Source organism: Solanum pennellii, chromosome 12, assembly GCF_001406875.1.
Source record: "Solanum pennellii chromosome 12, SPENNV200".
Taxonomy (NCBI): Eukaryota; Viridiplantae; Streptophyta; class Magnoliopsida; order Solanales; family Solanaceae; genus Solanum; species Solanum pennellii.
The window spans coordinates 72191563-72217641 of NC_028648.1; the positions used below are offsets into that span (position 1 = coordinate 72191563).

The 26079-nt window shown below is 35.3% G+C and overlaps 1 protein-coding gene across 1 annotated transcript in view; it reads left to right on the plus strand.

The window, feature by feature from the left end:
* Positions 1 to 1255: 1255 nt before the first annotated feature.
* The window catches only part of LOC107007084 (ABC transporter B family member 26, chloroplastic), a 32084-nt gene continuing 7260 nt past the window's right edge, over positions 1256 to 26079 (plus strand). The window contains exons 1-12 of the mRNA XM_015205548.2: positions 1256 to 1773; positions 1857 to 1984; positions 2055 to 2097; positions 2176 to 2220; positions 2320 to 2442; positions 2516 to 2619; positions 9450 to 9504; positions 9588 to 9658; positions 9800 to 9902; positions 12713 to 12923; positions 14123 to 14196; positions 16990 to 17046. Coding sequence (XP_015061034.1) covers positions 1354 to 1773; positions 1857 to 1984; positions 2055 to 2097; positions 2176 to 2220; positions 2320 to 2442; positions 2516 to 2619; positions 9450 to 9504; positions 9588 to 9658; positions 9800 to 9902; positions 12713 to 12923; positions 14123 to 14196; positions 16990 to 17046 — 1434 coding nt within the window. The 5' untranslated portion in view covers positions 1256 to 1353. The remainder of the gene's footprint in view (positions 1774 to 1856; positions 1985 to 2054; positions 2098 to 2175; positions 2221 to 2319; positions 2443 to 2515; positions 2620 to 9449; positions 9505 to 9587; positions 9659 to 9799; positions 9903 to 12712; positions 12924 to 14122; positions 14197 to 16989; positions 17047 to 26079) is intronic.

The following is a 26079-nucleotide window of genomic DNA, read 5'->3' on the forward strand; positions in this document are numbered from 1 at the left end:
AACAATAAGAGAAAATGATCAAAAATATCTCTCGAATTTCATTTATTAGTTAATTTTATCAAATAGTATAATAAAATTGTTCAACCCTCGTCATCTACTAACTTTTTATTTGTGCTACGTTAATTCATCTGACCCATTTAAACATAATAATCCACTTCTTTTCATCTTCATCTTTTAACCTTCTCTTACCAATGAGCTATCGTTCTTCAATATCAAACACGTATACATTTAGTTGTTTGGATAAGTCAAATCTTAATTAAGAATAAGTAGTTTAACTTTTAAATTAACTGACTTTGTGAATCTGCCAGTCACCTATGCCACCACTTATATTTTTATTTTATTTTTCTCAAATTAATTCAAATATGCTATCGTAATTTGATTTCAAGTAATGATTTATTAAAATTCTCTGTTATATAGTAGTAAAATTTTGCTTCTAACAGTTGTAATTGCTCCTTAAACGATGGGAGTGAAAATCGAGCAATGGCAGTGCACTGACGGCATCACCATTTTTTCCGGCCGCTAAAATGCTTCATCTTTTGAATTTTGTTGAGGAGAAGAATTCCCAACTTCATCATGGATCAATCGAGCTTAGTAATTTCGAGTCTTCTTCGCCTGACTTTCTTGCCCTATTTTAACGATTTTGAACCTTATTTCCTAAATTCTAGGAACATTGACTAAATTCAAATGAGACTTTTGTGCTAGTGGGGTATATGTCATCGTTAAGAACCTTTTGACATTGATTTCGGTCATTCACCGTCGCCGGAGCTCTGACGTGTGGGTCCTAATTTAAAGTAAAATTCAGTTATGTTTAGTCATATGAAGTTTTTCGGGGTACCCGTGAAAAGTTTGTAGCGACGGTAAGAATAACTTTACAGGTTAAAAGGTGGTGGTAAAAATAATTTATATTAACTAAAGGTAAAGTTATCTAAAAATTGAGGGATATTTTCGATATTTTTTCCATATTATCAAAAATGAGTACCTAATTAGTTGTACATTTTTGAATGAACATATCTATTTGTCCATTTTTGAATGAACATATCTATTAATAATTGACATATTAAATTTATCTTTTTATGCTTATTAATAATTAAGTTAATGTATAAAAAAAATTAAAAAATTTCAATTTTTTACGTTTTTATTAAAATAGTTCAAAAATGTAAAGTATTTTAAAATAACTAAAAAAGAAAATGAACGGGATAATAATTATTGTGGGCCCCACGGTCGATTGATATAGTTTTGCGTGGATGATAGCCTCAGAAGTAAAATCTGAACATGAGACTAGAATTGAGTGTTCATATCATCATTCATAAAAAAGAAGAAGAGAGATTGGGTCCCTAATTAATATAGGGTAGTATGGCATTGATTGTGTCAAGTGTGCAATTCCAACCTCGAGCAAGAATTGTATATTGTGTAGGAAAAAGGCAAAATCGGGAGGGCATTATTGTTTGGAAAAGGGACTCAAACCCAAACCCAAAATTAAAAACCCAATTGTGTTTGTGTAAGCAGCAGCAGCAGCAGCGGCGGCAGAGGCATCGATTGAGATGCGTGTACTCCGTTGAATACTCAGAAAATGAAGTTGATTCGTTGGTGGAATTTATTAAAAGTGTATTTCCTGGTGGAAATTGGTGGAAGCTTTCATCAGAAGAAGATGTAGATGTTGGGGGAACAGCAAAGCCTGTAACTGTTGTACGTGCTCTTAAAAGAATGTGGGAATTGATAGCTGAAGATCGTTTCCTCATTTTTGCTGCTTTTACTGCTCTCATTGTTACAGCTGTACGTTATAATTCCCTAACCCTTTCAAAATGTTCATCCTAATGTTTTCAATCATCCTAATCCTAATCCTTTTATTTCATCAGTTATCAGAAATTTCTATACCGCATTTTCTCACCGCATCCATTTTTACGGCACAAACTAGCACTGCCCCACTGTTTCATAGAAATGTGCGAATCTTGGTTGTGCTATGTATCATTTCCGCAATATGCAGGTCAACACTACTACTTCTTTTTCCTATTTATTTTTCAAAATCTCCTTCTAACATTTTTGTTCATCTCCAGTGGTGTGCGAGGTTGCCTTTTTGGCCTCGCAAATATGATCCTGGTCAGTCTTGTTTCTATTCACTAATCCTTTTTCACGTTAAAAGTCTTCTAGCTTGTTTAATTGCATCTTCATTTGCAGGTCAAGCGAATGAGGGAAAAATTATATTCCACTCTTCTTCATCAGGTTTCAGGAATCCTATTTCGCTTAAACATAAATAACTCCCATTACTTTGCTTGTCTAAGGAACAAATGACATCACTTCTAGCTTTACCTTTTTTTGTAGGATATATCCTTTTTTGATTCTGAAACAGTTGGTGATTTGACAAGTAGGCTTGGGGCAGATTGTCAACAAGTGTCTCGTGTAATTGGAAATGACCTAAATCTAATTTTACGCAATGTTCTCCAGGTAAAATTTCCTAACATGTCTAATGTTTTCAGATGTTCATTTTGAGTTGGTAATTTACTTTTATCCTTCTCAGGGAACAGGTGCTTTAGTTTATTTGTTGATTTTGTCCTGGCCACTAGGATTGTGCACATTCGCTATCTGCTGTGCACTATTCACGATAATGCTATTATATGGCCAGTAAGTTTTCCTTTGTGTTTTACTTGTATAGTATATCTTAGAATCTTATTTACCAGAGGGAGTTAGACAATCAGTAGAACATGCATGGTTTTAATCTATTGTAAATGAGAAGTTCCAAGAATAACGGTTATTACTGAAGACCTTTGGTGATTACAACTTGAATTAATGTAAGGACCAGCTTATTTAGACGGTTAGAATAGGAATAGAAACAAGAATAATGTATATAATCCTACTTAGAATAAGTGTAAGAATATGAATAGGAAAAGTATATAGAATCCTACTTTTCCAAGTATTGTAATGTAGTGTCCTAGTTGGAAAAGGAGTCTAATATAGTGTGTATAAATAGGGTCTCAATGTAATAATGCAAGCCTACTTGGAAATTGAAATCCAGACACTGTGAGTAAATTTGATGTTCTATTCCTCTTAAAGATGGTAAACCTTTAGGAGTATCATCGTGAAAGACATCAACATAATCCTGCAAAATTTTAGAAAAACATTAGGCAAAGGATCTAAGTCGTTAGAATTAAATAAAATAATACATTTTAGATAAAAAATAATATAAGTTCACATTTAAGAAGTTGAATGCTTAATATCAAGATATAACCATTAGTTGCTTCAACATAGTTGTTGTAATACTTGAAACATGAGAAAACATGAAAAGAATGCCCAATACCTTCACTAAAGAGGATTTCTCAAATGATCACTCAACTAATAGTTATTATTTTTTGAAGTCATTTTTACCAAAGAAAATTGGAACTAAAAAGAAGCGTGTCTCTGTAGAAAAGTAACTTCTAGTTGACTGATCATCCAAGTCATCAACTCCTTAATTAAATGGCATTCTTCAACTCTTCTATTTAATTGGATATTATACTCCCTTTATCACATAGTTATTGTCCACCTTAGTATAAATTAATTGTCCCGAAATACTTGTCAATTTGCAAAACCAAGACAAAATAAGTCATATTTGTTCCCTTTCACCCTTACATTTAATTCTTTTTTAAGCTGAAAACAAGTTATATATAAGCTTTCGAAAGAATTCTCAAGTGTTAATTTAGTAAAACTATCCTTCTTATTAATGATTTCTTAAGGGGTATGTAAAAGGATAAATGGACAACTAATATGAGATGGAGGGAGTATATGTGATAGCTTAACCAATATTTGAACTTTAAAAAAATATGAAAAGGAGTATAGAAATTAAATTCTAGCATACATAAGTAAAAAAAGAGGTGGGTGGGGTGGGGGGCTTTGGATTCAAATCAAGAAGGACGTATAAGAGTTGTCAAAAAAGTAATTACCTAAAACAAAATGTTAAATTAGGTTTTAGGCCTAACTCACACCCCAAAAGCTAGCTCAAAGGGAGGAAGAATAGCCTAAGCCTCATAAGAAGTCCACCCATCTAATTAACGGCCAATATGAGAGTTTTGTCATTCTTTAACACCCCACCTTACTTGCAATGCTTAGCATTTGGTGCGTGTGCAATTTTGATTTTGGGGGCCCCAACATTGGGTGAGATGGGTCTGCTCTGATATCATGTTAAATTAGGTCTTAGTCGTAACTCACATCCAAAAAACTAGCTCAAAGCAAGGAGGATTGCCCAAACTTTATAAGGAGTCCACCCATCTTTATTAACATGGAATTTTTTCATTCTTTAACACAAAAGATGTTTACATTTGGCGAAAGCCTTTTCCATTTATAGGTCAAACACGTGAATCAATATCAAAAAATATCTTAACTTTTTTATTAACCTTCTATGTACAGTGTATTTTAACCTCAAAGTCTACTATATTACACAAAATTGGGCCCAACTTTTGGGCCTAAAGTAGTCGTCTTATTGGCTTTACCCTTGGGCGGGCACTATTAGTAGCTCATATTTTTAGACCATTTTTAGACTTCAACATACAGTGTAACATGCGGAACCATATGTTCTTTTGCATATGAAGTTATGAACACTTGTAGCATGAATTTTCAACATCCTTAGAACTCCACATATTGTACAAAATGCTGATCATATGTTTAACATGCGGTCCGTATGTGGGTTTCACATCTCGATCACTAAAGCTCAACATTTCATCACCTCATGCGGCCCACATATCACTTGTGTGGCCGCAATTTTAGTTGTATTTTGCCCCTATTTTCTAAACTTGCGTTATTTCATTTTCTTTTTTTGATAACTGTGAAATCTGGCTGTGATCCACCCTTTGGACCAATGACAACCTACTCGGTGGATAATGGGCCCGCCCCTCTACCCTTCTCCACTTTGCATGATCTGGGTCTTGAACCTGCGACCTAAGCCACATATCCTCCACATTTTGTCTACGAGCTGGGCCTTGGGGGCTCATTGTTTCAATTTCTTTTGAATCCAAATCCTTAATTTTACCATTCCAATCTATAATTATCAACTTTTTACCTACACAAATTGATTATCTATGGAGCATTAGTTAAGTAACCCAGGTTAAAAGAATTCAAACTTAGCCCGGAAGTACTAGATATTACAACTAGAAGGAGTGAAGGATCTAGAATTAAAAGGCTTACCTCCATCCTTGAACTCCAAGTTTCCCTTAGCCTTTATCATCTTAAGTTTTAGGAGTAGTTTTTTCTTCTTGTTTGGTCAATTCCTCCTTCGAGCTGCAGCAGGTTGATTTTGCCATAAGCTAGCTTGTTTTATTTTTCTTTTCTATTCTTACATCCAACTTTACTAACTCCGCTCGTATTACATATTATTGTAATTTTATTCCATCAACTATCCCTCTTTATGAATAAGCTTGGAATCATAGTCATATCCATACTCCAAAATACTCACCTATGGGCATGGAATCTTATTTAAGAGTTTGAGGGCATCGTTGCAGATCTTATTCTAATTGTGATGCCAAAAATACCTTCTTTGTAACTTTTCTCATCTCGGCGTAAGAAGCATGAGGTAGGTCTCCATGTCTTCTCAATCCATACTGAATTTCTTCTACCAAATTGCTGCATAGTCAGTAAATTCAATCACAACAAGTCTAACTTTCTTACGTTTAGAATTATTATGGCAATCGAAGATTACTTCAACTTTTCACTCTCATTCAAGGTACAAATTTTGATCCCTTGGTCTCCTTGAAAGTCGTATCTTCTTCTTGATACTTTTAAGATTGTCATCTTCAACCTATATTACTCGGACTCTTCAAAATTGTCAATGGATGCGTGTCGGGTTCTCCAAAAGTAGTGTATTTTTGGAGAATCCGACACGATTGTGACATTGAAATGGAAGAGTCCGCGCAACTTAGTCTTCAACTTTAGCTCGTGTTCCCTCCTTCTAGATCTTCTTTGGTAAACTTTCTCAAATACATCCTCACTGTCTCTAAATTGCTCCTCTTGTTAGATACGAGGAGCTCAAACAACTTGTCTTCTATCTTGAGGCCTCGGTTTTTGATTAATTATCCTCTACTCGACTATGTTACTGAGCTTGTTCTCCCTATGTCCACTTGGGTGGTCGTGGTCATTATTCAGGGCACCTCATTCAAGTTGGTGTAATTTTGTTTGCTTAGTTCGGCCTCCCTACGTGCCATCGTTCATCACTATTTCTCAATTTGTTTTATCCCCTCTCTTGATCTCACCCTTTATTGCCATTTTCGGCCATTTCGCTGTTGTTCTTTTAGGATTTATATATAACTGTACTTTCATTTTCCTATTAGTCATGTTGGAATCTACAATATGATTATGAATGCAAATAAAGAAGGATGGCTAAGAGGCTTTGAAGTAGCTAGAGCCGGAAGGAAAAGCCTAAGGATAACTCATTTACAATATGCAGATGATACCCTGATATTCTGTGATGCTGAAGAGAACCACCTCAAAAGTTTGAGACTAATTCTGGTCTTGTTTGAAGGAATGTCTGGACTTCGTGTTAACAGGAGCAAAAGCTTCTTAAGCTTCAAATATCCAGTTAATGAAGAGCCAAATATGGGCAATTTGAAGTTAATTCTTGGTGTTGAAGTGGGTGCTCTCCCAACTACTTATTTGATACGCCTTTAGGCTTTAGGGGCCAAATTCTAGTCTTCCGAAATCTGGAATGGGGTGATGGAGAAGTGTGAGATGAAACTAGCAAGGTAAAAGTCTCAGTACCTCTCACTTGGAGGAAGACCGACTTTGATCAACTTTGTGCTTGATGCACTTCCAACATTTTTGATTTCTTTAGTTCCTATTCGTGTGGGTGTCGTTAATAGGTTGGATAGCATTTGGGGCAACGAAACAAGGAAAGGAAGGGGTACCACTTAGTCAAATGGAAAAAAGTGATCAATGATAAGAGAGTTGGGGGTTTAGAGATCAAGAACCTAAAGAATCAAAGCAATGATTTGAGAATGAAATGGCTTTGGAGGTATCCTAACGATGATCAGAATTTATGGGGCGCAGTCATAAAAGCAAAATATGAAGAAAGTGACAATTTTATGACAAAGGAAGTTACCACTCCCTGTGGTTTTAGTTTATGAAATTTATCCGATCACTATGGGATGATTTCAAACCATACACCAAGATTAATGTGGTAGATGGCGCTAAAACTAGATTCTGGAAGGAGGAGTGGCATGCAGCAGGAAATCTGGAGACACTTTTCCCAGACATATTCACTCTGGTTCTTCAACAACAAAGTACAATAGCTGAACTATGGACACCTCATGGGTGGAATATTATATTTAACAGGCACCTCAATGATTAAGAAATTCCAAGAGTTACAGAATTCTTCAGCGTCATTGAACAATTTAGTGGCTTGGAGACAAGGAAGGACATATTTTAGCGGTTGAGGAACTTTAAAGGGACTTCTAAAGTAAGTGCAGCATATAGGAAGTTGAACCACCCAATTTTTAGGCACCTAAATACATTTGGAAGGCCACGAACACACACAAAGTGGCCTGTTTTGTGTGGTTGCTGGCTAAGGGTGTTGTGTTGACACAGGAAAATTTGATGAAAAGGGGAATTATACTATGCTCTATTTTTTTTTTTTGTGGGGAAACTGCAGAATCAATCAATCACTTATTCATCCAGTGCAAGGTCATTGGCTAATTGTGGAGTCTATTCCTAAGGCTCAAAAACATCTCATGGGTCATTCCTGGTAGAATTGCAGAGACCTTATACAGTTGGGAAGAAGCAGGATTACAAGCAAAGAACAAAAGCAACTGGAGAATTATTCCTGCTACTATTTGGTGGACTATCTGGAAAGAGAGAAATCTTGGAGTTTTTGAGAATAGGAAGAGAAATATGCAGCAAGTAAAATTGAATTGTATCCTAACTTTGTATATTTGGTGTAATCAAATCTACTCTAATGACACTGTCTCTATCTGTCTATTATTGATGTTTTAGACGCATTATAGGGATAGGACAATGCCTTTAGAGTTCATTATGTAAATATGGTTTTCAGTACAACCCGTGTACTGATTTAAAGAAATAGAAACAGTTACCAATCTCATATTTATATATAAAACTACAAATAACAGCCATTTAGAAGTAAAAATATGGAACGAAATAAGTTTTACCAAGTCCTAGAAAGATTAGGTTTGTCGAGACTAGAAATAAGACCAATTTGTAAAAAATCAATTAAATTATCCCCGGCCCCTTCATTTTTTAATTTCCTTCTTGATGTTGAAATCAAGAATCATAAATAGACCGTAAAATTGCAAAAGTAGTTTAATTTTTAAGTTAAGATTCTCAAAACCTGAATTTCAGCAAAGTCGCTTAGTCTTTATGCAATTGAACCTTGATATTTTTTTGAAAAAGATTTCTTCAGGCACAAGTAACTAGCTTTTTTTGGGAGCAAGTCACAGTTTTAATTTTTTTTGTACTTCAGGCAGATTTCACTTTATGATTTTTTTGGCTTCTTGCTCAAGAAACTACCAAGTATGAAATCTTGATAGAAGCTCAGATACCACTTGATTAGAATTGAGTTAGTTGCGAGAATAAGATGAATAAATACGTGGTAGCTTAAAAAGTGTAATTAAAGAAAACAAAGTAAAGATAGAATGAATTCAAGAATTCCGAAGATATAGGATAAGAACCCTAATTGATAGTAGTACACAAAAATTATCAGATTAAGACTAATTATGTTACTAGCTTTTAATCAAGCACTTAGATAGCAAAAGTGATCCAGACCCCTAATTGAATAATTATAGACAAAAATAATTACAAGACTAGTTACCTTCTTTAGTTGGACAAACGAGAACCAAAATATCAAGTTTAAATAATAATCTTACCTTTTAAAGGATTGTTCTTGTAAGGTTGCAAGCTAAGTATCAATTAGGCAACATTCAAAGTTGTAAAAAGGAGAAACTCTCACAATTGTATCGATAATAATGTGCAGCAAAAATAATGAAAGACGCTCCTATTTATACTAGACCATAAAATAAGTGTAGCTCGTAGCCAATTCCTCTCCACAAGACTTGAGCTCTTCTTCCACAATAAGTACCTTTTTAATCTCCCATTGAAGTCCAGCCACCTTATCTTGCATCTGTTTAGCTAGAGACCTTGTGAATGTCCTTGGTGCTTCCAAAGCTTCCTCCTTGTCCTTGGTGTAATTAGTATTCTTGGTTTTTCCCAAAAAGTAAGGGCCAAGTTGGTCTTTGGTGAACATGGAGTATTTACCATCCACAATGATGTGAATTCTTGTTTTAGTATTGATTTCTCTTCATTAAATCACATTTTTATTTAGCGTAACTGATAAATTATGCTATCCTCTCTTAGTAGCAAATGAGTCTACTAGAATACTTTGTTCATGTAGGTGAAGAAAACTTATTCTTGAGACTTGGTGCAATTTATGATTCTACTTCTTCTTACTCTCTCTCTTTCTTTGTGCCTGTTTCTTTTAACAGATACCAGAAGAAAGCAGCTAAGCTAATTCAGGAGTACACTGCTTGTGCAAATGAAGTAATCTTAAGAAGTTGATTGGTCCATTTTATCCCTATATGCTATAAGTTTAATATTCAATTATATCCATTGACGTAACATAGGTTGCTCAAGAGACATTCTCTCTCATGAGGACTGTACGAGTATATGGAACTGAGGAACAAGAACTGCAAAGGTAACTACTCGAAGAAGTGATCCTTTCCTTTTGTGTTTTGTTTATTACTGTAAGGAGTAAACATATGAACATATGCAAATACAATTACATGCAGTTTTTTAGTATTTACAAGAACTCGAAAATAACCATTTTCTAGAACAGGTATGCACGGTGGATGGGAAAATTAGCTGATATAACCTTGCGTCAAAGTGCCGCTTATGGATACTGGAACTTTAGTTTCAACTCACTTTATCACTCAACTCAGGTCAAACTCTTTCCGTTGTTTAGCACTGGAGTATCTTTCTTCACCCTTCATACCTTCCATCTTTTTTTTCCCTTGAGTTAATAAATGAAGAACTTTTTGTCATAAAAACATTTCAAATATCAGGGTGCTAAGTTCTGATTGCTGTGTGAAGGAAGAGAAATAAGAGAGAATATGACTTGATTATTCCCTCAAGCTATTGAGTTAGATAACTATGTTACATGCGCTAAAAAGGAAAGAAAAACACCACATAATTACAATAAGAGTAAATCAAGCAATCTACTTTATTTAATTGTATTATCATTATTAATTAATTATTATCTTATTCTTCAATTTTGTCACTACTGTTGTTCTTTTGTTTGTTTATCTTACTATTTTGTTGTCAATATATCTCCTTTCTTAGTATTTCCATCCAAGCTTCTTTCACCTTGTATTTTTCAAACCTGTTTTGAAATATTTTTCTTGAGCGGAAGGTCTATCAGAAACCACCTCTTTACCTTACTAGATAGGGGTAAGGTCTATATACACTCTACTCTTTCCATACACCACTTGTGGAATCTCGCTGAGTTTACTATTGTTGTACTCCTACATTTTCAATTCTTCTACAATATTTTTGGATTCCTTAAGCTGGTTCATAAAAATCATATGTATCAAGCTTGCTACATATACAACTCATAATTCATTTTATAAACTCTAATATTGTGTAGATAAAAAAAATTACAAGTTCAAACATGTTATGACAATCAAATTTGACATGTCTAAACAAATAAAAAAACTACTTTACCATGGTTAAGCATAAAACAAAGAAGGCAAAATTAAGTGAGGGAGTTTACTTTTATTAATGCTTCATGATTCACAAGAATTTGTATCCATTTGTAAGATGGTTGTGGCACGTGGGTAATAATCATACGTAAAAAAAAAGGGAAGTAAGTTGTGATTGGAAATATAACCCGAGACCTCTTGCATCATTTGAACCCCGTTGACCGCTGAACCTGTGTTGAGGGGGTTCATTTTATAATATGTATACCTAAAATAAAGATTCAACCTTATATATACAGGGTAATCTGAACCCCCTGAAACACCACGTAGCTCCGCCCCTGCAAGTAGGCCGACATGGATGCTATCAACTAGTCATTTTTTAGGTGATCATCCTTTCCATCAAAGCCAACATTTATCGCATATACCCGATGAAAACCAACTATAGACTTATTCAGAGGCAAAGGAACGAGCTCCCTAGTACCCTGAAAGTATAAGACATACATCTCCTCAATCATAGCTAGTCATCAGCCTATGCGAGAAAGACTCCACCTGTAGTCTGTGGAATAGAAATAGATGATCTAAAGACATAATGAGCTAGTGATAAACAATGATAACTCAGATAAATATAGATAGGATTAGGGTTACCTTTCCAAGGAGCAATGGAAGAACTTTGTGAAGACAAGTCTGCATCAAGCAAAGAATTTGGTGTTGGGTGTGAATTGTCTAGGCAAAATGAAGGGTGTGTTCGACAATGATGAGTCAAAAGTGTTGGAGGTGGAGCTGTGGAAGGAAAGACAATGTCGGAATCCCCAAAAAGTAGAATTGGCAAAACTTTATAAATGCCTAGATGTTCATCAGAGGAGGATGTAAAGTAGGGTAATCGTTAAAGAAAGTAGCTTTGGCGAACATAAGGTATCTTTGGAGGTTAGGTAAGTATTATCAGTATCACTTATGTACCCTTAAGAAACCAAGATATACACATTTTTGAGCACAATGAGCCAATGTTTTGTTTCCTGGAGTGGTCTTATGGACAAACAAGTGCTTCCAAAAAGACACATGGTGAAAGAAAGAACAAGGGTGGCTGAGAAAACATGTGGATTGTGGAATCTGATTTTAAATGGTGGAAGAAGTCATACGGTAAATCATATCACAAGATATGAGTAGTGTCCCCCCAAATACGCAATGAAGCATGTTCTTGTATGAGTAGGTTGCGAGCAGTCTCGCGACATGCCTATCTTTTCAGCTAAATCGAACTGTTATCCGTCCCCCAAATTGAGAATTCTTACTCTAAGAACTCAGGGCTATACTTTCTTAATATCGTCATTTTCTTGAGGTTTTCGACAAACTACTTTGATTCTCTGTTCAAGTCCAGTTGGGTTCTCCAGTTGAGGTTTTCTTGACGCTCCGTTTAGATTTCAGTCGCTATAGTTAATTCTTGGATTTGGAGATTTGGATAATTTGTTGCCTGAATTTGCCGGCTCTGATCAAAGCCTTCTCCGGTCAATTTCCGACGATTAGGAGGACCCACTAGTCAGTTTGAAACAATTACTCCAAGAGGAAATTCAAAATCGTATCCATGGCTATTAGAATTGTGGGTTTAAGGGTGAGTTTAGTGTTGTCCTTGTTAGGGTGGTGGCGTGAGGGTGGTGGTGGTTATTTGTTTAATGGGGAAGAAGAAAGTGAGGTCCACTTGAAAAAAATAAAACAATTTCTTTTTAGGGCTTTCACGCGCTTAAATTTCCATGGGATGCACCTCTGTTAAGTTGAAATGTCTAGATGGTCACATTGAAAGTTGGGGTGTTCAACTCCAAGTGGAGTCCAAGATTCCAAGTTAAGATGTCTATCTATGTATTCTGTCTTCAAATATATTCACAGGATTCTAACAAAAATATTTTCATTTAAATGGTTCTCGATAGATGATAGAAAGAGATAATACTCATTTTCAATTAGAAACTTACTCATTATCATCATCTGCAGATTCTACTTGTTTGAAATACAAAATTTTCCAGTTAATTGTTTAAAGTGAACTCCAATTTCATGCTTTGAATTTTTAGGTTATTGCTGTGCTGGTAGGAGGAATATCTATCCTGGCTGGTCATATTACTGCAGAACAACTTACCAAATTCGTATTATACAGTGAATGGTTGATTTATTCTACATGGTGGGTAGGGGACAATTTTTCGTCATTGATGCAATCTATTGGGGCAAGTGAGAAGGTTTTTCAATTAATGGATCTCGGTTCTAGAGATAAATTCATTGACAAAGGTAAAAGTATTTTTCCAAACTAGCTTCTTGTTTCACTTACATACACCCTGTATTTATATTGAATATCTTGGTGGGACAGGGCATTTTCACCCAATAAGTTTAAAAAATACATTCTGTAATGGTAGCAAGACATAAATGTATAAACCTTTTTGTATTTTGTTGTTTAGATTTTGGAGTCCTGTATGTTTAAACATTTGAAATGTGATGAGAATAGAACACTTCTGTTGATATAGGCATTGAAAAGAAAGTAATAACTGATTCTGTCTGTGAAAGGGATATTATCTTGAGATGGTTCAAAAGACAAACTACGATGTAGAATTTGACATTGATTTTTTGAAGTACAATATTATAAATGTCACTTTTTTGCAAATTTGTTTTGGAATTTCCAATGCTTGTTCTTTATTTATTATGCTTTCCCTTTTTACTCCTTTTGTTGCTTATAATCTGTTGGCAACATTGTCTCAGTTATAAAATTTTAGCTATTAATTGGTTTTAACAGTACTTTTAGTACACTGCATATCCCTCAGGCAATGTGAATCTTCTAATGCTCAAAGTATATGTAAACTGAAACTAGGCACAAAATAAACTCTCCAATGTAGGAGTGCATTCATCCTTTGGCTTTCTCCAGAGGGTCCATTCATGTTAAAAGAATGATTTTATGCTTCAGTATTTCAGTTATTGGTAATTGTTTTCCAATGCTGAAAATATAATACTTTTGAGGGATAAGTCCTAAGAAATACCATAAATTCCCTCTGTAGGCTTAAGTTTCTTAGAGAAGCTTTATGAAATTTGTCCATCTTTTTCTAAGACATGACATTTATGGAAGATATTTTCAAAGATGACGATGTGTATATCATGGGGGTGAAGAAGGAAGCAGTGGTTTGTTATAGAGGTAAAGATTGTTTAAGGGTTCATAAAAACGAGTGCTCGCAACTATAGATGGATAGAGTGTACAATCACTTTACGTCTGCTCATAAAGGACGTTAGTTGCTCTTTGATGCAAGTTTCATCCAAACCTTATTGCCGACATTTTAACATACCTAAATAAAAACTTTTGATCGGAAGTGTAAATTGCCTTTCAAGTGCAGCATGAAGTTAACTTCTATAAATTGAAATAGCTCCATTTGTGCAACACATACTCTGAAAAGAATGCTTCCCAAATGCTGCATATTTTAATCCTGCTTTGTGGATTGTTGTAGGAGCCAAGTTGGAAGGATTAGCAGGACGCATTGAATTTGTGAATATTAGTTTCTACTATCCTTCAAGAGTTGAGGTATACTAATCTTTTTGATCTCTCAGCTGTGGCTCATTATCCGAGAACAACTAGTCCTCTTGACGAAACTCGAATACACTCTTAACACTTAAAACCTTTTCTTATTTTCATCTGTGTATTTGTAGAACTTTTTTTCTGATAAAAGATTAAAATATGTTCTCTGACTTTGCCTCTAGTAAGAGGAACTTCTTTTTTTTTTTTTAAAAAAAAAGGTGTCCCATGATATTACAGAAATAAAACAGCTAAGCTGCATTATCTATAAAACATTTCTTTTACCGAAATTCAATTTATCGGTTAACTAAATGTTTAGGATTTTAAATTATTTTTTGTTAGAGTCCTATGTGGCTTGAACATAGGAGTTGGTTTCCTCTTTCTTTGTTATTTGAAATTTGCCGATAGGTTAGTAGCATAATTTTTTATGTTGTGGTTAGAAATTAGAGCTATAAATGTATGTCTCTGAGTTGTTAATAAAATAATTCCCTTTGACAACATTGCAATACTTTATAGAGCCATTTTCTTGAGGGACCTGTGAGTGAGATGGATTCCAAAAATAGTTCTTCCCAATAGCTCCTCCTGTCTCTGATGGGGAGAATTACCAACTCTGGGCAGTAAGAATGAACACGTATCTTGAGGTCTTAGCTATGTGGGAGGCCGTTAAAGAGGATTATGATGTTCTTCCGTTGCCCAATAATCTCACATTGTCCCGGATCAAAAGCCAAAAGGAAAAGAAAATTAGAAATCGAAGGAGAAAAGCAACTCTGTTTGCTGGGGTGTCTGTAACAGTTTTTAGAAGAGTTAATGACTCTCAAATCAACAAATATTTTTAGGGATTATTTGAAGAAACAATACACAGGAGATGAAAAAATAATAGGCATGAAGGTGTTGAAATAAGGGAATTTGAGTTGCTAAAGATGAAGGAATCTGAGACTGTTAAAGAGTACACAAACCGGCTTCTTGGCATTGTTAACAAGGTAACATTGCTTGACATGAAATTTAAAGATTCAAGAATTGTTGAAAAAATTCTTGTTAGAGTGCTTGAAAGTTTCAAAGTATCGATAACTACCTTGAAAATCACAAAAGATCTGTCCAGGATTACCTTAAGAATTGTTAACTTAATTGTAGGCACAAGAGCAAAGGAAACTTATTAGGCAAGGTGGTATGTTGAAGAGCCTTGGAGGCCAACCACAAGACTCAAAGCAAAGGTAATAATGCAAGAAAAAATTTACCCACCTTGTCAGCATTGTGGCAAAAAGGTAATCCTCCATCTAATTGTTTGGAGAGGCCAGATGCATAATGAATAAGCTGCAACCCGCTTGGTCATAAAGCTGTGATTTGCAAAAACAAATCTCAAAAGTACGAAGCAGATGTCCAAGTCACCAATGAGGAAGAAAAAGATGACCACTTATTTGTGGCAACATGTTTTTCAACCAAGAAGTCTAATTTTTGATTGATTGAAAGTGGTACATGACATATGACATAAATCTTTCTAAAGAGTTCATGTCTATGTTAATAAGAAAGTCAGAATTGGAAATGGTGGCTATATTCCTTCAATAGAAAAAAGGACTGTTGCAATTAAACCAAGTTCATGTACAAAAATAATTTCAGATGTTTTTTACATGCCTGCTATTGATAAATTTTTTTTTGTGTTGGCTAGTGGATGGAAAATGGATTTAAATTCTTATCTGAGACAAGTATTCTGGAATCTTTAATTCCACTAAGCTGGAGATTTATGGGTTGAAAGGAGAGGTAGAAACTTTTCATTTTATCCTTAAGAAGATCAACATAGAAGCCAGAATTGGTTGAGGAGTGTTTAAAATGTCTCAACATATTGCAGAAACAAAATAACTAGCTGCATTATCTCTAAAAGATTATTTTCTGCAGAAATTCAGTTTATCAGCGACCAGCCTCTAGGATTTTAAGTTACTTTTATCAGTGTCCTGTGTGGCTTGAATTAAGGAGTTAGTTTCCTCTTTCTTAGTTATTTGATATTTGTTGATAAGTTAGTAGCATATTTTTCTATTTTTTAGTTAGAAATTAAAGCTATAAATGTGTGTGTCTGAATTATTAATTCAATTAATTTCCTTTGACAACATTGCAGTATTTTCCTTCATTATTTCCCTAATTCCTTTGTTTAAAAACCAACATGTCTCCTATGGCCATTTACAAAATTGAATGGGAGAAAATGACCTTTTTCAAATCTCTTATGTGTAAAAGGAAAGATCTCTGGTAAATAGGACGTAAAACTAAAAGCAAATTTGTTAAGGACCACAAAAAACCAATTCACCCGAAAGGAACTGGCATCATCATTTTTTCTCAGGGATTAGTGATGCTATATAAGGCTTACACTGTTGGTCACTTCATGCTTACTGGTATTGGAAACGTTTGACTACCCATAAATTGCATGTTTTTGATTAAAATTAGATTCCCATTCCTTTATTCATTTCTTTCTTGTAAAGCATCTTTTGTAGCCTGTTGAAGTTGATTTTGCATCCTGCAGTTCTTATATAGGTTGTCATCATGAATACACACATGAAGTTAAGTAATTACAGTGCATAGATGTGGTTGTTGTGTTGCCACTACCTACCTTGTCTAAGAATTGTATGCACAATTTCCTTGTCTCAGACTAAACTTTGGTCACTTGAAGATTCGGAGTATGAAGCTGTTGATATTTTGTTTGTGAACAACTTTATAGTTTCATTGTCTCGTTGATTTCATGTATATACTTTAAGTTATTCTAGAATACAGAATTTCGAGGCAACATCTAGAAAAGCTTACACTTTTCCTACTGAACAGGTGCCAGTACTTCAACATATTAACTTTGTGGTGCATCCCGGTGAAGTAGTAGCACTCGTGAGTTCTTTAATTTCGGGCTGCCAATCTGAATATTCGAATTTTATTCTAGCTGCTAGATTCCATTTTTATGCATGAAACTTCTAAGATCAAATGACATAATCTCGTTGTCCCATTTTATGTGACACTTTCTGTTCTAATCTGCTCCAAAAAAAGACAACTCTATATTTATAAATAATTTAGGTCTAAACTTCTCAATTTACGCTTTTAATGACAATTGCCACAAAAAACTATGACATGCTTAAGGCTACAAGTTTCAAAAGCCTTTCTTTCTTAAATTTTGTGTCTCCTCTAACACCTTCACATAAAAAGGGACAGAGGTATTATCATTTTACTCCTTCCTTTGGAATTGTGGAATTGCTTCCCTCTATGATCCTCATGATTAAATTGTTCCTTTATAATTTCTCGAGAAGCAGGTAATTTATCTGTTATGGCCAAAAGCGTGTGGCACAAAATGGTTGCGGTTTGTGGCGTAACTTCAAGGTTACTCAGTCCAAATCACTTGTCTGGGAACGAGTTCAATCATACATCATATGATTTGTTTATCCTACATCAACAAAAAAACCTTCTCTACTTTTGAAGATAGACTGGAAAGCAAGCTCAGAGAATAGTTAAGTGGAAGTCAGAGACTCCCTTTTTTAGGAACTTAGACTACCTATGTGCTAGTAAATCTCACCTATGGCCTATGCCAATTGGTCTTATCTGGATGAGTTGCATTTCGTTTTACTTTTGTTAGTTTATCAGTCAGGGCCAAATTCTTCTCCCTTAAGTTCCTTATTTTCTTTCCTAGCCCACAATGACATCAAATTACACTTTAATCTCAAACAAGTTGAGGTCGGCTCCATAAATCCTCATTAATCATGTCTTCTTCCATTTAAATTCAACTCATCTCATCATCATACCAAATATAATAAAAACTAAAAACAAATTAAATATATATAAATGATAATAATAATAATATATTAAAAAATCTCCATATTTTCACCGACATTTAAATCTATGATAAGTTCAAAATACACATAGAAAGAAATAGGTTCAAAATCGATGTACTAACCAAACTAATAGCCTGTTTGACCAAACAAGCTTCTGGGAAGTCAAAAGTGTTTTTCTCCAAAACAACTTATTTTAAACGGTTGAGGTGTTTGACTAAGCTTTTAGGAAAAATATAAGTGATTTTGAGTTGTAGTAGAAGCTATAATAAGTAGTTTCCCATAAGCACTTTTGGAACATGGGCTAGAACAAATTGCTGCTTTAATATTGCCAACAATTGAGTAGCCAAACATAACGATTACTCTTCCAAAGTACTTTTTTTAAAAGCACTTTTGTCACGACCTAGACCATCGTGATTGACACCCACAATAACTGGTGGGAGAACCATTTATACAATTAGCTAACCAACTTAATCAACAATACCAAGACATTTAAGTTCCACAAGCAAGTTAAATGCTAAGGAAAGAAATAGAGTTTCCATAAACTCCAAACAGAAGTCCAATAACAAACTAACATTGTGGAAGTAATGCCTAGAACATGAAATTCAATGTACCAGAACATTTAATAATGAGCCATAAGTTTAAACAAGAACGGTTACAAATCCAAACTAATGAACTAATTAACTAACTAGAAAAGTCTAAGTTTGAAATGTGGACATAGACGAAAGGAGGAGTTATGGCAGCCTGGAAGAATTGACTCACCCTTGAATTCGATCGATGATCACTGATCTTCTAACCGTGGTCTGTCAATAGCCGCTTGAAGATGTCCTGTCAACAAAGAAAGAGCAAGTGCATTATCAGTACACAACCATAGTGTACTGGTAGGATCACACGGCTATCCCACTAGGTGCAATATATATATATATATATATATATATATATATATATATATATACACTTGCATATACCGAACATATACAATATTATCAACATTTACTAACAAGTTACAATTTCACATTTCTTTGGTCCTCTCGTGGAACCCAAACCCAAATTGTTAGCGTACCAGAACATTGTATCCGATCCAATGATTATGCTGGAACGTGATAGCCGATCCCATAATTATGTGGGGAATGCGGCAATCGATCCAAGTTAGTGTGGCGGAACACAACACCCGATCACTTTAACAAACCACAATCACAAGTATATTCTCAAGTTCATACGATCAAGTCATGATTCATGACATTTATCATTCATCCATCTCATATACAACAAGTGTGATCAATAATGTAACATTCACATACATACATGTATTAATTACACTGAGGCAACAACAAACATGCATCACACAATCATAGAATCACAACCATCACCTACCTTGAAACCAAGCTTGAATCCCCTAAGACACTCGAATCTTCCCTTTCCGAATTCTTTCCGCTTGTTCTAGGCCTACAAACAACAATTTATACGCAAGGATCAACAAATCAAACTGTAATTATCCGGATAATAACAAACTCCATAACCGCTAAATCCGCTGTGGCGGGGCAAAATTTTCGACAATATTATTAATTATTTGTGAAACTACCACCAATTAATTTATTTATGAAAATAAATATTGGTAAATAATCAAAATCTAAATACTCAAAATATCACCAAGTCAAAATATGACATTTAAATAACTTCCTTCTTCAACTTCGTACTCCCAAATGGAGTTTTTCATAGTTTCGCTATTCCAAAATCTAAAACTTGATTTGTAGGAGGAATAAAATCACTAAACTAATTTGTTTTTCAAAAAAAAAAAAAAAGAAGAATAAGAATGAACACAATAACATTTGTGTTTTTTTTAAAAAAATGGAGGAAGACATAGATGTCCAAGAAATATGGGTAAGCTAATCATGGTAGGGAAGATGTAAAAAAAGATTTGAATAGTAAAAACTATTCATAATAAAGCTTTAAAAAAATCAATAAATGGGTATTTATATTTTTTTCAAAATAAGTCAAATTGGGAGTGCCACATGGCAATTATACGTTGGTCTAAAGCTGTATGAATAGTCCTTCACGCGTCCAAATTTCGTGACAACACGAGTGGTGTTAAAATTAGTCAAAAGGGTATGTTAATTGTGGATTTAGATAGTTTCGTGGGGTAATAGGACACACGCAAAGTTAAGGTGTCTTTTTGAAAATTCGATACAACTTCAATGGTAACTTTATGTCTTTTCTCTTTGGAAAATTCCAAGTTACTATGAAAAAGTTTTTCGACCCAAAATTTTTTCATGTTGGCTTTTCTATAACGACAGAACTCGATTGTTACAATATATATCAATTTACCATCACTCGTCCCGGAGTGACAAACTTAGGAAAATAGGCTAAGGAAGGAATGTCATAGTACCTAAATTGACGAACAGTCAGGGTTACTTGTCTCGCATGTCCTTCTCGATTTCCCAAATAGCTTCCTTAACTGGGCGATGCTGCCATTGAACCTTCACGGACTTAATCTCTGTCCTCAGCGTACGCACATCACGATGAAGAATTGTAATTGGTACCTCCTCATATGGGAGGTCTTTGTCTAGCACAACAGAGTCCCATTTAATGATATAATCTCTGTCACCATGCTCTTCAACATGGACACATGAAATACCGGGTGAACTCTCAATAAATTAAGAGGTAAAGCCAACATATACGGACTTAGCTTGCCCTTCTTGCCAAACCTTATCACCCCTTTCATGGGTGATACCTGAAGAAGAACATTCTCATCGGTTTGAAATGCTAGGTCTCTCACCTTATGATCCGCATACTTCTTCTGTCTACTTTGGGTTGCTAGACGTTTAGCTTGAATACCCCTCGCCTTATCTTGAGCATCCTTCACCAAGTCAACCCCAAATGGTTTGACATCTCCAGCCTCGAACTTTCCTTTGGGTGATCTACATCCCCTCCTATATAATGCCTCAAACGGTGCCATATCAATGTTGGAGTGATAACTATTACTCTCTTCGTCCCATTTTATGTGACACCATTCTTTTTTGGTCAGTCGCAAAAAGAATGTCATAATTTAAAGGTATAATTTCTTTTTTACTCTTGTTGGTCCCACTTAATTTTAAAAATACTACTCAAATACATTTATGAGGAGAGAGAAAAGTAAGTCTACTTTTGAAGGGCAATTTGGTGAACATTTCAAAGTCTTCATTTATTTCTTAAACTCCGCGCAGGTCAAATGTTGCCACATAAAATGGGACGGAGGCAGTATTATAGGAGAACTCACACAAAGGTAAGAACTTATCCAGTGCCTTCCAAAATTAATCACACATGCCATCAACATATCTTCAACACAGTGTTACGAAAGGCGCTCGCCTCCTCGCCAAAGGCGAGAGGCGAGGCGAGGCGAGGAGAAAAAGGCGAGACCTGGGGATCTGTGGCGCTGAAATGGCGAGCGAAAGGCGCCGCCTTTTTAATTAAAAAATTTTGACTTAATAATATTAGTCAAAATTAGGGTTTTTTTTTTTTTACTTTTGAAATCTTCTGAAATCCTCCACATCGCGACTCTCTCTCTCTCTCGATCGATTGACTCTTCTCTTCTCCTCCATCGCGTCTCTGCTCCCTCGCTCTCCCTCGCTGTCGCGTCTCTGCTCCCTCGCTCTCCCTCGCTGTCGCGTCTCTTCTCCCTCGCCGACGACCCTCCGACCCTCGCGACTCTCACTCTCTGTTTTCAGGTAATGTTTTCTGATTTCTCTCTTCTTCTTCTGTTCTTTTGTTTTCTGTTCTTCTTCTTCATTTTTTTTTTGTAAGCAGCAGTCAGGCACTAAGTATCTACTATTGGCTTTTGAATTGAATATTTGCTAATATGTGTTATTGCTATTAAGACTTTGGATAAAATATGCAATTAAATATTTTTAATTTTTGGTATTAATTGGCGCCTTTATTCAAAAAGGCAAGCGCCTCGCCGCTCGCCTCGCCGCGTGGCGAGGCAGGCCCTTGTCGCCTTTTGTCGCCTCTCGCCGTCCACAACACTGCTTCAACACTTGAATAGTCCTCTCGGACTGTCCGTTCGTCTGCGAATGGGAAGCTGTACTAAAAGTGAGTTGTGTCTCCAATTCATCATGTAATTTCCTCCAAAATTGGAGGTAAACTGCGTACTACAGTCAGAGATGTTAGAGAGGGGCACCCCATGCAACCTCACTATCTATTTCACGAGCAAAGGCTCAAAATAATCCCCCATCTTTAGGTTAAGACTCAAAGTGATCCTTGAGTTTTCACATGAAGCACTAATAGTCCCTCATGTTTGTAATATTGGTGCACTTTTGGTCCTATCCTAAAATTTTGCCTATTTTTTAACATTAATTTTGTCCAAAATTTTATACAAGGAATGTCCAATCGTCTTTTTATATATTTAATAGAAATAATAACTCTATCTGAGAAAAGGTGATAAGAAAAACACCTTGTTTAGTTCACTAGAAATATTACTGCAGCTAAACTAATAACATCTTAACATATATATTTGCAGGAAAAGAAAAAATTATACTATTGCGCGTGAAATTATCGTGATGAACCTCTCGACTTTACCTGCAATACGATTTCTACTAAACAAAGCAAAGTGTTTTTCTTCTCACATTCTTTGATATGGAGTTGTTACTTCTACTAAATATATAAAATGACGATTGAACATCCCATACATAGGTTATGAATAAAAATCAATGCAAAAAAATAGGTAAAATTTTGAAAGAGGACCAAAAGTGCAGCAATATTGCAAACATGAGAGACTACTAGTGCTCCATGTGAAAACTCAAGGATCACTTTGAGCCTTAACCCAAAGAAGAGGGACTATTTTGATCCTTTCCTCTCTATTTCACATACACCTTAGCTAATTATTCAACATTATAATATATTCTAATCGGAATGAAATGGGCCGACTTAGTCAATCTATCAACCACTACCCAAATAGAATCAAACTTCCCCAAAGTCTTGGGAAGACCAACCACAAAATCCATGACTATCCTTTGGCACTTCCATTCCGGAATTGATATTCTTTGAAGCAAACCTGCAACCTTTGATGTTCATACTTCACTTGTTGGCAATTTTTACACTTGACCACAAACTCTGCTATATTTATCTTCATGTTCCGCCACCAACAAATTTGCTTCATATCTCTGTACATCTTGGTCACACCATCAACAATTTTTGAATCAAGTCATCAACTCGAGGAACACAAATTCTTCCTTTAAAACTGAGCACACCTTTCGCATCAAGAGTGGTTTCCTGTGCCTTACCAATTGCAATCTTCTTCTTTAGCTCATTCAAATTTTCATCTTCAAATTGTTTGGCCTTAATCTCTTCCATAAACGTGACCTTACTTAAATTCTAGCTGACACCCCACCTTTCTCTGAGTGTCCAATTGCATGAATTTAGAATCCAAGGTCTGAACCTCCCTAGCCAAAGGTCGTTTAGTTACACTCAAGCAAGCCAAACGCTCATACTTATCGCCTTTCGACTCAAAGTGTCTGCCACTATATTATCCTGACCCGAATGGTATTGAATGACATCATAATCTTTAAGTAACTCCATGCACCTTCTCTGTCTTAAATTCAGATCCTTTTGAGTGAACACATGCTGCAAACTACGATGATCAGTAACACCTCACACTTAACACCATAGAGGTAATGTCGCCAGATCTAAAGAGCAAACACTATCATCGCTCCCAACTCCAAATCATGGGTTGTATAATTCTTATCATTCACCTTCAATTGGCGTGATACATAAGCTGTAACATACTTATATCCTGCATCAACCAACGCCCAAACCAGAATGTGAAGCATCACAATAAACAATGAAATCCTTACCTTCGACCGGTAATGCTAGAATAGGTGCGGTGGTCAAAAGAGTCTTGATGCTTTTGGAAGCTCTCCTCACATTTTCCAGTCCATTCAAATGGTATCTCCGTTTTGGTCAAATTTATCAAGTGAGTGGCAACAGACACAAAGTTCTTCACAAATCGACGACTAGCGAGATCCACAAAACTCCTAACTTCCGTGACAAAGTTAGGCCGATCCCAATACTTAATCGCCTCAATCTTTCAAGGATCTACCATTATCCATTCTTTTAAGATCACATGTCCCAAAATGCAATTGAAGTCGACCAAAATTCACAGTTAGAAAATTTAGCATACAATGCTTGTTTCCCAAGAACACCCAGAACAATACGAAGATGGTCGGCATGCTCTTCCTCACTTTTCGAATAAACCAAAATAAGTGTCTGTAGACGCAAAGTAGTGTGTTTCTTCTATTTCTTTGTTTAGTGGAGATCTACTCCTATGCTAAGTGTCTTTGTTGTGTTTGCATGTATCACTAGTAGTCTTCAATGCTTCCGTTGTTCACTTTGTAATGTTGTGTTTAGTTGTGTGGCTGGTCTATGTGTGTGTAAGCTTCCTATTTGATGTATTCCCATGTAACGACTATTAATGAAAAAAATCCGCTTTTTTCTAGTTCATTCTCTTTCCCTGTTTTGTGCAGAAATTTTTTTGATTTGAATTCTTTTTGAAATCTCGTTTTTTTCTGAATTAAGAAATGACTTGAACATCACATTCATTAAACTCATAAAAGCGGCGGGCACATTAGTCAACCCAAACGACATAACCAAAAACTCATAGTGCCATAACAGGTTCTAAACACAGTCTTGCGGCACATCCTCAGGCCTAATTTTCAACTGTTGCTACCCATACCTTAGATCAATCTTGGAGAAAACTGATGCACCTTGCAATTGATAAAAAAGATCACTTATTCGAGACAAAGGGTATTTGTTTCGAATAGTGACACTATTCAGTTGCTGGTAATCGATACACATTCTCATACTACCATATTTTTTCTTAACAAACAAGACTGGAGTGCCTCTTAGGGAAGCACTAAGACGAGCAAATTCTTTATCAAGAAGCTCTTGGATTTGAGCCTTGAGCTCTCTTCTGTTGGGGCCATGCGATATGGAGGGATAGAAATGGGAAGAGTACCATACTCTAAATCAATGCAGAAATCTATATCCCCACCGGAGGCATACCATGCAAATCAGTAGGAAACACTTCTCTAAATTCTGACACCACATGAATGGACTCAATAGACGAAGACTCATCCTCAACATCCTGAATATGAGCCAAATAAGCCAAACAACCCTGCGCTACCAATTTTCTAGCCCAAATGGAGGATATGATCTTAGCTTGCTTAGAGTTATACACTCCTTTCCACTCTAATTTTTCCCTTTCCGGAATTGCTAGAGTTACATACTCAGTATTACAGTTAAGCACAACATAATAGGGGGACAACCAAGTCATGCTAAGATTATATCGAAATCAGTCATATCCAAATTACTAAATCAACCCAAATATGAAAACCCATATACAAAATAGGACATGATAGACATGGGTGACTATGACAGACTTTTCAACGAGTCCGGAACCTAAATAAGTCACAAAAAGATAAAAGTGACCAAAATGAGTCACTATTTTAGGCTTTATCAAAAAAAAAAAAAAACAAGTCACTATTTTAGGAAGTAACTAAAATAGACTTAGTGGAAAAAAATTTCACTTTATTCAATATTTCAAACATTTTCCATTAGTACCATAACGTGTATATTTTAATATATACCGGAAGTATTTCTTACACTTTATAAAATGTAAGTTTTTCTTACCCTTTGTAAAGTGGAACTTATTCTTACACTTTATAAAGTGGAAGAAAAACTTACACTTTATAAAGTGCAAGAAAATCTTACACTTCATAAAAAGTTACTTTACTTTTTCACTTTCTTCTTCTGCCCTTTTACTTTCATGGCTTTCAAATGTTTTCCACTCGACTGCGAGATGTTCTACGGATTTCAAGAACGGGTTGTGGAACATAATATTATTGTTTTTGTGTATGTATCTTTTTTTGAAAGTGTACAGTATTATTATTTTAATTATATATAGTTGTTATTTGTGTATGTATTTTTTTTGAAAAAGCGAATTAAAATTTGAAAATATAACATGAGTAGAGCATGACCAAAAATACGAACAAAAAAGTTGCATATAAATTGATACAACAATAAACTAACACAGTACAACATGTAAAACAAAGAGAAAGGGGAGAAGAAGAAA